The following is a 12,074-nucleotide window of genomic DNA, read 5'->3' on the forward strand; positions in this document are numbered from 1 at the left end:
GGGAGCCACACGGCCGCTGGCCTGGGAGCCCAAGGCCCAGACGTCCAAGAGCAGGGCAAGGCAGGAGCTGCAGGGCCCACCTGGCCTCCCCAGTCCTCCTGGCCCAGGGATGAGGGGCCACCAAGGCCAGGCAGAGGACTTCACCCCAGAGCACCGGGCCACGCAGAGGGAGACCACACAGAGAGAACATGGGTTTTTAATTCTTTTTATTGAAGAAAAGAAAAGGAGAGAAAAAATAGATTCCCCCCTGCTTCTTCCTGGAGGGGGCTCAGTCCTGCCCCTGGGGGCCGTGAGGGTCGGAGGGCTGTGCTCTCCACCTGGGTCTAGGAGGGGCCCAGGGCCCTGGAAGGTATGGGGGGCTGGCTGCTTCCCAAAGGATGGGGGGTTTAAAAAACGGTGCCAGGCCGGCCGGGCCAAGCAGGCTGGTCCTCCGCAGCAGGAGCTCAGGTGGGCACCCTAGGACGCTGGCCGCACTGGGCCTGTCCACGGTCCACAGCTGTCTGCCCATCTGCCCGCCGGGCCTCGGCCCGAGGAGGGCAGAGTCTGAGGCACCTTCAGCCTCGGGTGCCTTGTGCCTGCTGGCCGGGCCGCCTCCTGTCCTGCATCTGGCTCTGGTCCCAGCACTGTGGGCCCTGTGCCTGGCCGCCGTCTGAGCGCCCTGAGGCCGGGGCGCGGGCCTGGCCCGCCGCCCGCGAGCGTGTCTGTGCCCGTCTGCGGCAGGAGCGGGCGGAGCAGCATCCCTCCTCCATGGCCCAGTGCGTGGCCGCCGCCCACCCGCTCAGACCTCGGTCTGGAGGTCGATGATGTCCTGGCCCACCAGCGGGATCGTGGCGCCCGACCTCTCCCACTCCACGCTGCGAAGCTCCAGCGGTGACGGCTGCAGCGGCTCCAGCTCCTTCTTCACCCACGTGGGCGTCCCGTGGGCTTTCCGGAGGCTCTCCCAGGGCCTCTTGTTGGGCGTCTGCTGCTTTTCTGGCTGCTGGGTGGTCCGGTAGTGCAGGAGGGGTGGGGCCCGGAGGGAGAGCCATGAGCCCGAGGAGCGGGGGGAGGAGGCAGACACGAATCAGTGAGGAAGGGACGGGAGGTGGGGGACAAGGACAGGGGACAGGATGGGGCTTTCAGGACAAGAGCCCAGAACAGAGCTGGGCAGCAGCAGGCGCAGATCCTCTCCCCAGCCTTGGCAGAGGTTTCGAACCCCATAGTCGGGTCAGGCTATGGGGGCCCTGTGCTGGATTGGCTCCACCCTAATCCAGACCCCTGGCCCCAGGAGCAGGCTGGTGACCGCTCAGCTCCCAGCATGGCCATGGCCTCCAGAGTCTGGCATGGCAGGGTCAGGCCGGCCCTCAGGGACAGGCAAATGAATGAATGAATGAGTGGATGAAGTGGGCAAAGCCAGGGAAGAAGGGAGACGAGGCCTGACCTAAGGGCTCTCCCCACCCCGCCCCTCCCTGCCCTTCAGACCTTGCTGTCCGGGCCCAGCACCTCCTTGTCCTTCTCCGCCGCGTGCTGCAGCTTCCGGTTCAGGTCCTGGAACATGTCTTGGTGCCGCTTCCGGGTGTGCATGATCTTCTGCAGGTGGGGTCTGGGCAGTGAGTCCTGGCCCAGGAGCCCACCCTGCCTGCCCTGCCCATCCCCTGGCTCCCAGGGAGCTGCCTGGCCGTGTGGGAGCTCAGAGCACATCTGGCCCTAAGTGTCTGGGGGAGGCGGACACTAGGACTCACCTCAAAGTCCAGTTCTGCATACCGCGACTTCCGCCGCTGCAGGGAGAAGGGGTTCGTGAACATTTCGCCAAGGGTCCCTAAAATCTCCTGACAAGTCCACGCCTCTCCCTGCCTGAGACTGAGGGCATCAGGGACTCGCTCATCTCATCCCTGCCTTCAGGGACCAGGCCAGACCCAGGGGACATGCCTGGGGATGCACTGAGGCAGCTCATCCAGCTATGCGCTGGGTGACAGCGAGCAGCCCCAGGGCTGGGCTAGGGTGTTCAGCTCGCCTGCCCACGACTCACTCCCCAGGATCAAGGAGACCTGAACTTGGGGCCACATGGCTGGGTCCCCCGACAGAGAACTCAGGGACACATGGCTGGGTCCCCCGACAGAGAACTCAGGGACACATGGCTGGGTCCCCCAACAGAGAACTCAGGGACACAGGGCAGCATCACCAGAGGCCAGGAGCCAGGTGGTGGGGACGGGCTCCCCCAAAAAACACATCCTGCAGGCCGACTGAGGCCAGGTCAGCTGCAGGCTCCAGGCTGACCTAGGCAGGTATGTGCCGCCAGGCTGCCCCACGGGCTGGACTAGCGACTGTGCAAGGTGCAGGTCCTGCTTCGTGGGTACAGACTGTGGGTCCCTGAGCCCCTTTGAAACGGGGTGAGACCACGCTGCCAAGCCTAGGGTAGGGACCACATGGCAGACGTACTCAGCACACCCAGCAGGGCCAGGAGTGGGGGGTGCAGCTGGGAGGCAGAGCCAGCACGCCTGGGTCCCAACACAGCCCGCCCCGCTGACGGTGTGGGGGTCCCACCCAGCAGGGGTGACCCAGCTGCTGCAGCCCTGCCATCGCTGGCTGGGGTGCAGCCCACCCCTGCCCCCCTCACCTCCAGGGAGCTCACAGACAAGGTGGCGACATTCTCGTTCTTGGTGCTGGGCCCCGAGCTGGGTCCCGGATGGGCCGCAGGCTCCCCGGGCTCCCCCAGGCTGGGGGGTGCCGGCTCCAGACTGGGCGGTGGGGGCAGGGGCTGCTGGGGAGGTGGGGGAGGTGGGGGCGGGGGCGGTGGGGGCTGGGCAGGGGGCGCCTCAGGGGGCCCGCCACTGGGGGGCTGGCGGGAGGGCGGGCTGCGGGCAGGGAGGCTGGCCTCGGGTGCCGTGCTGAGGTGGATGAGGCGGGTCTGCGGCATCTGGTCAATGTGGATGCTGTACTTGGGCTCCTCCTTGGGCTTGGGCCGCAGCGTGGCCGTGGCTGTGGGTAGGATCACGTAGCTTGTGTCCAGAGCCTTCTCCTGGGCCCTGCTCAGCTCCGAGTCCAGCTTCTTGAAGATGTCCCCGTCACCGACGAAGGAGGACTTGGGTGCCTTGTCCCTCTTGAGGGTCAGTGAGTGGTTGGGGAAGTCGGGCAGGGGCCCGCCGGGATAGCGGGGTGAGCCGTGCAGGTGCAGCTTGGACACGTTGGCCGGCAGGCTGTTGAAATTGGTGGGCGGCCCCTTGGCATGGGCCAGCTTCAGCTTCTCCTCCTCGGGCAGAGTCGGCCGCTTCAGTGTGCCTGTGATGGTGGCTGTACGGCAGGCTGCGATGTCCTTGTTCAGCACTGCAGGGGCCGCGGGGGAGACAACGGGGACAGGTGTGGGGATGAGGACAGCGTAGGATGGTCCCCAGCAGGAAAGGGGCCCAGTCTGCCCTGTGAGGCCGCCACCTCCTGGGAGACCCCGGCCAGGTCCTGCTGGGTCCCGATCTGAGGGCCGACTGCAGGTACCACCCTACCCAAGCCTGGTGCTACAGCCCCTAGGGTTCCTGTGTCCTCAGATGAGGCTGCCACACCGGGTGTCCCTCTCCGCCAGCCCCAAGAAGACACATGGCTGTCACCCACACACTGCCCTCCCTAGCGCTGAGAAGAGCAGGCGAGGGTGGCCTCAACTCCCGGAAGCACAGGGACACAGGCGGAATGGCCTGTTCTTGTGGTAGAGCCCAGCCGACCCCCCAGTGCTCCCAACGCCCATGGCCCTGGGCCTGGTGTGGTTGGGGGGCAGTGTGGGGGAGCCCAGTGGTACTGAGTGCAGCCATGAGGCCCGGGCCCTCTGTCACAGCCCTTCCTGCATCACTGCCCCTGGGGCCTGCAAGCCTCCCCACTCTGCCCTGAGGGCCTCCCAGTCCCTGGAGAAAAGTCCCCATACGCAGACACCTCTTGATTCTGTCTCTGGTCAGCTGCAAGGGCCCCAGCCGCCCTGACCTCTGAATGGGGCTCCAGTTTGCCCCCGACCTCCTGCCAATGAATCCAGCCGCTCCTGGTCGGCAGAGAGCCGCAAGCTGACCCTCACCCAGCCGCCTGCCCCTGCCAGAGGGGTGCCCACCCTCCACACCTCTCCTTTCTCCAAGCCCCAGTCTCCAAAGATCCAGACCCTGGGACCCTTCCTGGGAAGCCTGGCCTGCTCCGTGTCCTGCCCTGTGCAGGCTGTCAGATGGTTACCCACACACCAAGCCAGCCCTGGATGCCTGTGCTCACCAGCTGCTCCCTTCAGCCACCTTGCTAGGCACACAGGCCCCAGGGTCACCGATGCCCCCTGAGCTGCCTAGCCAGGGGTCACTCACTCTCCCAAACACAGGCTTCCCTTTCCCCCTCAGAGCTCGGCAGGCCAGGCTCCTGGCCCCGTCCTCTCCTCCACCCTCTGGACAGCAACACCCTGTGCCCATCTTCAGCCCTGCCCCCACTGTCCCCACCCAAGAGCGACCCGTCATCCTCCCCGTCAGACCCACTTGCCCCACCCGGACAGCCGCAGCACTCTCAGGACACACGTCCCCAAGGCCGCCCCACCCCGCACAGACCCTGGGGCTCCCGACCTCCCCCACACCTCACGCTTTGCTTCCCACAAGGCAGAATGAGCGCCTGGCATGTGAGGGATCTGGATGCCTTCCTCGCATCTGTCCAGCTCAGGGTGGAATAAAAGCCAAGCTCCCCCCAGGCCCATGCCCCTCGCTGGTGCCCCGCCCACCCTCCCCCTTTGAGGAAGCTTCCAGACACAGCACCAGTTGCTCATGGCACATCCACTAGCTGCATGCCATCCAGAAGGCACCGCAGACAGCGCACGAATGAGAGGGAATCAGGGGCCCAGAGAGGCCCCCACACACCAGTCACCTGAGGCTCCAAGTCCTGGGGCCACCCTCGGAGAGGCTGTGGGACTGGATCACAGGAGACCCCAAGGGGGCAGAAGGTACTTTTTGTCCTGCTCCCATTCAGCCCAGCCCTGATGTCACCTCCTCCAGGAAGCCCTCCTGGGGCCCAACTGGTACCAGCACACACTCCCCACCTGGGGCTGTCCCAGCTCCTCTGCCAGGCCTGTCTTTAGAGAATGTGCTCCTCAAATATCTAAATGACCAGAGGATGCATGGTCCATTGGCCTCTCCACAGCCCAGAAAGCCACCGCCTGTCACTGCCTCAGGACCTGGTTCACAGAACAGTGGTGGGGACAGAAACAGACCCTCCCAGTCTGACGCTTGGGGATGGGCGGCAGAGCTTCCTCTATTGGGCAGTCATTCCCTTTTTGCACTTGGTTCCAGGAAGCTCAGCACCGGCCAAGGGCTCCATGGTGGGTCCTTCTCCCTGCCTTCCTCTTGCTCCCCATTGTCCCCCTAGTCTGAAAGTCCCACTCACTTCTCCCCCTGCTGGGACTGGTAATGAGGAAATGACGGTGGCACAGAACACAGGTGCCAGAGGCGGGCAGACAGGAGGTGGGTGGGCAGAGGGGCACTAGGGTGGGGCTGTGCTCCAAGCTGGAGCCACGACAGAGGAAGAGGAGATGCCAGGTGGGCAGGGGAGGCAGCCAGGGGCTGCACGGGCACCTACTCAGCAGGAACGCCAGGGCAGTGTTCTGGAAGCTTCTGATCATGCTCCATGGACCCTCCTTCGGCCTTGGGGCGTGGGTGGGGGTGGGAGGCAAGGTGGCCAAGGTCGCTGCCTCGGCTGGGCCCCCAGGGCACGTCCCCTGGGTCCGGGTGGGCCTGATGGTGTGGCTGGGTGTGGGTGGGGGCGGCAGGGGTGGACAGGGATGGGGCACGTGGGTGATGCACAGGTGGAGGCATGGAGTGGGGCCGTGCAGGGGGTCGGGCTGGCACTGTCCTCTCACCTGTCGGGCGCTCACCTGATCTACAGGCCAGATCCACGTCCTTCTCGAAGTCAGTCTGTAGGACAGAAACGGCAGGGCAGGGTGAGCGCCTCTGGGAGCGGGGGTGTGTGCACGCGTGCACAGATCGCTCAGGAGGGCCACGGTGCTTTGGATGCCCCGAGGAACCCCCATCCACATCCACAGCCCAGTGCCCACGTGGGCAACCGCGCCTCCCTATGCGCTTGCTCATGTGGCGGGCGTTTGCGTCTCTGGATGGATGCATGTGTGACTGTGAGTGCGCATGCGTACTTACGAATATGTCTGTGTATAAGTGGTGAATGTGTGTCCCCGTGTTTACGGGTGGATTCATGTGTTTGTAAACGTGAGAGAACGCGTCTGAGTGTTTGGTGCATGTACGTGTGTGTATAGTTCCGTATGTGGCTCTGTGTGTTTGAGGTTGTGTGCGTGCACGCACGTGTGTGTGAGCCTGTTTGTATGGCACCCGTGTGCTCTCTGCAAGGCGTCTGGGGAGCTGAGGACCTCCTACCTCCTCCGGTCTCGTCTCTCCCCCCAGGCCTCACGAATGGCCCTGGGCCTGCGGCACCAGAACTCTCCCCCTTGGTCCCCCACATCCCTCCAAGGGGGCCCTACCCACGGGCTGGGGAGAGGCGGTGGAGGGGGGTTAAACATGCAATTCAGGACCAAGGCCAGCACCCACCACCTCAGGCAGCTACATCAGGCTGACAGTCAGCTGGGGAAGCAGCAGTGGGCGGCCCAGGCCCACCCTCAGGTAGCTCAGGACCTGCCCAGGCCTGGGGCTGTCCTTCTCCAGGGGCCCTGGGGCTCCAGGGGCCCTGGGGCTCCAGGGGACAGGCCTGCCCTTCACTGAAAACCTGGAGGTTTCTTCCCTGCAAACGCAGGGGTTGGGTTGGCTGGAGACAACGAAATACTCCCCCTGGGATCAGAGGTCAGGCCAGGAGGAACACTGGGTGAGGGGAAGCTGTGTCCCAAAGTGACAAGCTAGCCACTGACGGACACCTGCGCCCTGGCCGACGGAGACACTGTGGCATGGAGCCATGAGGGGCCTGCCTGGATGTCACCTGAGAGCCGAGGTGGCCGTCTCACCGAGGGACTTCACCCTCACCCGGGGCTGGACATGTCATCTGTCCAGGACAGGCCCTGCCTGTGAGCTTCACGACCACCATGAGGTGGCCAGGCACCCTGGGACCCAGGGAGCACCTCCCGCGTGCCAGCCGTGCAGAGTTCACCTGGGGTGTGGCCTAAGCCCAAACAGGTGGCCCGACGGGGCAAGAGTCAAGGAGGACTCCCTGGAGGACGGGACCCATGGGAGTGTGCAGGGTAGGCAACCCCCGGGGTGGAAGCTTGTATGAAGGACACAGCGGCAGGAGCAAGACCAGCACAGCTGCAGGTTCTGCTTAGGACCAGGCCAGGGTGTGGATGTTGTTCTGAGGCCTGGAGGGTGGAGAAGGGGGCCTGGCTCCACCCCGTGCGACAGCCCCCGGGTGCTGAGGCAGGAGGTCTAGTGACAGGTGTGGGTGGGAGCAGACTTGGTGACTAAGAGCCCACCATGGTCCTGGCTGAGCCCCGGGGGCACAGGGCTGCAGGAAGAAGATGCTGAGGTCCAGGTGTGAAGAGTTGAGGCTCCATGGGGGGTTGCTGGGGGCCCGTATGTAGGAGCCGCCACTCGGGCCGCCCTCCCAGGGCCTGTGCGTGTCCTGGGAACGCTGTGCTGTAAAGAGGGCAGGCCACAGGCACAGGCGCGGGCAGGGGCAGGGGGTGCAGAACACAGGGCTGAGGACACCAGGATGGGCAAGGGGAGGGCAGAGAGCCCATAGAGGGTGAAGGCAGGATGGCCAGGGGCCACAAGGGAGGGTCACCACCCCTGCAGGGGCTGAGGCCAGGGCAGCACCCAGGGAGCACCAGGGAGGCAGCAGGTGGGAATACGCAGGGTAGGGGCAGTGGATGGGCAGGCTAGGCTGGACTCCTAGGTGGCAGCTGAGCAGGACACTCCTGGGTGGGGATGGAGGGCGATGAGGGTGGGCCTGGGAGGCGTGAGGATGGGGACCTTGAGATGAGGGCTGGGATGCTCAGAGGGCGGTGTCCAGCCAGACAGGTACTGCTGCAGCGGGGTGAGGGTGGGGTGGACGCAGCCTCCGCTGAGACCTCCAAACTCATCAGCTCAGCCCTTCCCAGCTGGAAACCCCGGACCGGGGGTTCCACTTGGCGAGCCTGTTTTCCCAACTGCACACTGGGTTCAGAGCTCCTCTCAGCAGAGCTGCTGGGGCCCAGGGGAGCTTGGGGCATGGTGAGGGCCTGGAGGCACCCGGGGGGTACACGGTGGGTGGGGCAGCCTGAGTCCCCGGGCCCCGAGTCCTACCATGAGCTGCGCGTGGCCGTTCTGGAAGGAGCCTCCCGAGTCCCCGTTGCCCTCCTCCTGTCGGTCAACCACACGGCATTTCACAGCGTCCTGGACCTGGGAGGGAGAGCCGAGCACCTCAGTGGCAGCCACGCCCCTACCCTGCACCAGCGCCAGATCAGGTGAGCGGCATCTCTGGGGTAGGGGGCGGGGGGGGGCGGGCATCTCGGGGAAGGGCAGGGCCCCCCAGCGGGAGGCCTCCTCACAGGGCCACCTCTGGTCTGCAGGGTCATGACCCACTGGGTGGAGAAGGGGAAACGAGACCCCAGGAGGGGAAGAGCCTACCCCTCTCCTGTCTGAGATTCTCTCTACCGAGCTCCCAGCCACCAAGAGCTGCTGCAGGCCCTCGGGCCAGAGTCCGCCTGAGAGAACCTGTGATGACCTGCGGCGGGCCGAAGGTGTCCCTGGGCCCGGCCTGTATCTCCAGCAGCCTCAACGTCATTGCCTTCTCTGAGCCAGTGGAAAGCCTGGCCCTCAGTGCCCTGCGAGTGTCCGCTGGGGGCGTGGGGTGCTGTGCCAGGGACCGTGAGCCTGGCCCTTCCCCACAGCCACCCCACTGGGAACGGCACACTCTGTCAAGGGGCATTTCACCCTTCACGGCCACCCACTCTCCGGGCGGACAGTGGTGATGACGGCAGCAGGCTCTGTAGGAGGGGCTACAGAGGAAGACCTACCCAGCGGCCAGCACAGAGCTTATGGACAGGGAGCTCCCAAGGAGGTAAAGACATCATCTAGGAATGTCAACTGTCCCTCCCCTGGGGCCAGCAGCCACTCCTGCTGGCTGCTCTGGGCAGCACACTGACACTCCATCCGGTGGTAACAGTGTATAAAGGGAATCCTGGGGGGGGGGGGGGGCATGAAAGCACAGAGGGCTTCCTGGAGGAGGCATCCAAACAGAAGTTGGCAGAAGCAGAAAGAGGACAAGCTGGGGCTCCTGGCTTCCAGGCACCCACCTACCTACCCACTCAACCACGGACCTGTGGCCCCGTTCCCTCACCCAGTGCTCTGCTTCATGCTGCTGGGGGGCTGAGGACACCCAGTCCACTCCTCTCATCAGGCAGATGGGGACCGAGGCCCAGAGCGGGCGAGAGAATTGTCCACGGCCTCACAGCTGGTCAGAGGCAGGGCCAGGCCTGAAAGCCAGGGTTTCGCTGGCCTCTGATCCCTGGACACCAGCTAAGGACTCCAGGCCGCCACGGCAGGTGTGCCTTCCTGCCATCCTCTCCCTCACGGACCTGCCCTGCAAATGCCTACTGGGCACCTACCGTGTGCCCGGTCCCACAGGCAGGTAGGGAAGTGTTCTTTGTGGGTGAGCAGAGGAGCTGGGGCTCCCCAAGTCCCTCCGGTACCCTCTCCGGGAACGCCCGAGCGAGCCTTAGCCCAGGAGGCCCCGGCTTCATTGGTAGATGAGGGACTGACTTGCCCATCTGCAGGAGTGTCCCAGGCCACAGGGCCGGCTGGGCTGCCTGGCATGGCCTCCACCTGGCCCAGCCTCCTCAGCGCGCCCTGCAGCCCTGGCCACCACCCCTGAGGCTGAGGGCCTGGGTAGGGCTTGAGGCCCCTTGCTACCAGGCCCAGGCGGAAGCCCTCTCTGAGCAGGACCTTGAAGGCCCTGCAGCACGGAGCCCACACGCAGGGGCTGGGAGCTCACTGGGGGCTTCGGGGTCTGGCCCTGGTGTCCTCCGTCCCCACCCACCATGGGCGCATGCCGGGTCCCCTCCTTCTCCGACCCCATGTGACAACCATGAGGCTTCTTGCACATCTGAGACCCCCAGCGCCAGCTCTCTGCTCCAGGTGGCCCTGGGCTCTGCCTGCCTGGAGCTCCTCCTCTCCACTGTCTCCTTTGCAGCTCCCATCACCGGTCAGTTGGTCCTTGGGGATTCGCCTAGTTGCTTGAGAAATCTCTCCAATTTCCATCTTTTCTATTTTGTGAAACATTTTGCCTCCATTTTCCTCCTACTGAGTTTTGAGCTGCTCTCTGTTTTTAATTTCCACAAGGCTCTTTTTGTTCCTTTTTCATAGGCTACTGTTCTTGTTTCACAGAAGCCAGGCACTGAGGGCCAGGAGTGTGGCCTTAGAGAAGAACTGCCTGGCCTCAAATCCCAGCCACGGCGACAAGCTCCCGTGATGAGCTCTCTGGAGCTGTCCTGTCTGTGGAACGGAGCAGATGGCACCTGTTTTAGGAGCTGTCGTGAGATTCACTAACATGAGTTCACTGCTGGGGCCAGGGCCCGGCCCATGTGTTGCTCACCAGGGCGAGCGACTTCTCCCAGGTGAGGATAAGGAGGGGTCAGTGAGGTTTCTCCTTCCTGGGCTGCCTCTGTCCCCACGCTGTTTTCCTGCTTGTCTGGGTGGGTTGCAGCTCTAACAGGAGCTCTGCTGTCCTCATCAGGAGCAGTAATGTGGATGTAATGTGGATGTAAATGTGGAGCACTGCCCAGCTGGTGGCTGGCTGGTATGGGAGCCGTTTCACTGCTGCACATCAGAACTCCGGCTCTTCCTCCTGTCTTTCCACGAAATCAGATTGCCTCGAGAGGGCGTGTTCACACCTCCCCACAGAGGTCTGGGTCTAGGAGGCCAGAGCTGACACGTGACCCAGGCTCAGGGTGGGTCTTCCCCACTTGTTTCCCCACTTCCCCACTTGTTTCCAGGTGGCACCCCCATCTTCAGCTGTGCCGACTGCGCCAGGCCAGAGCCCCTCCATTCACTCTGCCCAGAGAGTGAGGCCCAGGCCGTGCAGGCCAAGCAGGGCAGCCCTGCCCTTCCAGGCTGGGATGGAAATCGCCACCTAAGGCCTGGAAAACCAGGGCACCCACGCCTGACGTTCCTGTGGCAGCCAGAGATCCTGGGGAGGGGGCGGGCCCCACTCCTGCCACCCTCTGTATGGCTCCATACAGCTGGCCGAGGCCTGAGCTGTCTCCAGTCAGCTGGGGCCGCATTTCTCATCCTGCTTCTCCACCTGCCAGCTCCCCTACTGTCAGCTTCTCCTGTATTCTTCATCCTTGGGAACCTGCGTATTTTTCAACAGTCCCTCTGCCGTCTCTCCAGGGGGACCCAGGAAGAGGGAGGTGGCCACCCCGCTCTGGGGCCTTCCGCCCTCCTGGTGCTGATCTGGAAGCAGGTGTCCTCATCCGCCGAGGTTGACATGCAGCTTTCCCACATTCCAGCCTCCGCAAGAGCATCCCAGTTGTGGCCACCAGGTGGTAGCTGGGATGCAGTTTGGTGAAAACCTTCTAGTGACACCTTCTGGAAAGATCCAGAAAATGCCAGAAGCAGGAGTCTCTATTGCCCTGGAAGCTGTCTACTTCTGCTGCTGGCTTCCTTGCTCCTGTAGGCCCCTTGAGGATGGGGCCCCTTGAGGATGGGGCCCCATGTCCCCCACGCCCCTAAGCCAGGTGCAAGGAATCTTTGGGAAGGTGTTGCACTGCCTGGGCCGCTCCCAGGGAGTCAGGGGGACACACTCACCTGCAGGCCCTGCTCTGTGGACCACCGAGGCCTGCAGATGCGTCAGGGTCACGGACGCTGCGCCTACCCACAATCTCCCTGCCAAAGTCCTCGGGGAAGGAGGAGACCACCCAGCAGCCCCAGGACCCTACAGGAACCCGGCCCGACAGAGGCTGTCGCACCCACCTCTCTACGGAGGATACAGTGCACCATGACGATGACGAAGCCCTCCAGCGAGTCGAAGACGGCGAAGAGGATCTGGAAGAGGGCGGAGCGGCGGTCGGTGACGGCGAGCACGGCCGACATCCAGGTCAGCGCCAGCAGCGGCAGCACCACGCAGGAGCTCCACAGGGAGGCCCTGGGGATGGAGGGCATCAGCGC

At 64.3% G+C, this 12,074-nt stretch overlaps 1 protein-coding gene across 1 annotated transcript in view; it reads right to left on the minus strand.

The window, feature by feature from the left end:
* Positions 1-541: 541 nt before the first annotated feature.
* Positions 542-12,074, minus strand: part of ADGRB1 (adhesion G protein-coupled receptor B1) — an 81,326-nt gene continuing 69,793 nt past the window's right edge. The window contains exons 24-30 of the mRNA XM_030921436.1: positions 11,880-12,051; positions 8,211-8,306; positions 5,849-5,888; positions 2,597-3,303; positions 1,722-1,757; positions 1,462-1,569; positions 542-976 (exon numbers count right to left, since the gene is read on the minus strand). Coding sequence (XP_030777296.1) covers positions 779-976; positions 1,462-1,569; positions 1,722-1,757; positions 2,597-3,303; positions 5,849-5,888; positions 8,211-8,306; positions 11,880-12,051 — 1,357 coding nt within the window. The 3' untranslated portion in view covers positions 542-778. The remainder of the gene's footprint in view (positions 977-1,461; positions 1,570-1,721; positions 1,758-2,596; positions 3,304-5,848; positions 5,889-8,210; positions 8,307-11,879; positions 12,052-12,074) is intronic.

Source organism: Rhinopithecus roxellana, chromosome 17, assembly GCF_007565055.1.
Source record: "Rhinopithecus roxellana isolate Shanxi Qingling chromosome 17, ASM756505v1, whole genome shotgun sequence".
NCBI classification, from domain to species: Eukaryota; Metazoa; Chordata; class Mammalia; order Primates; family Cercopithecidae; genus Rhinopithecus; species Rhinopithecus roxellana.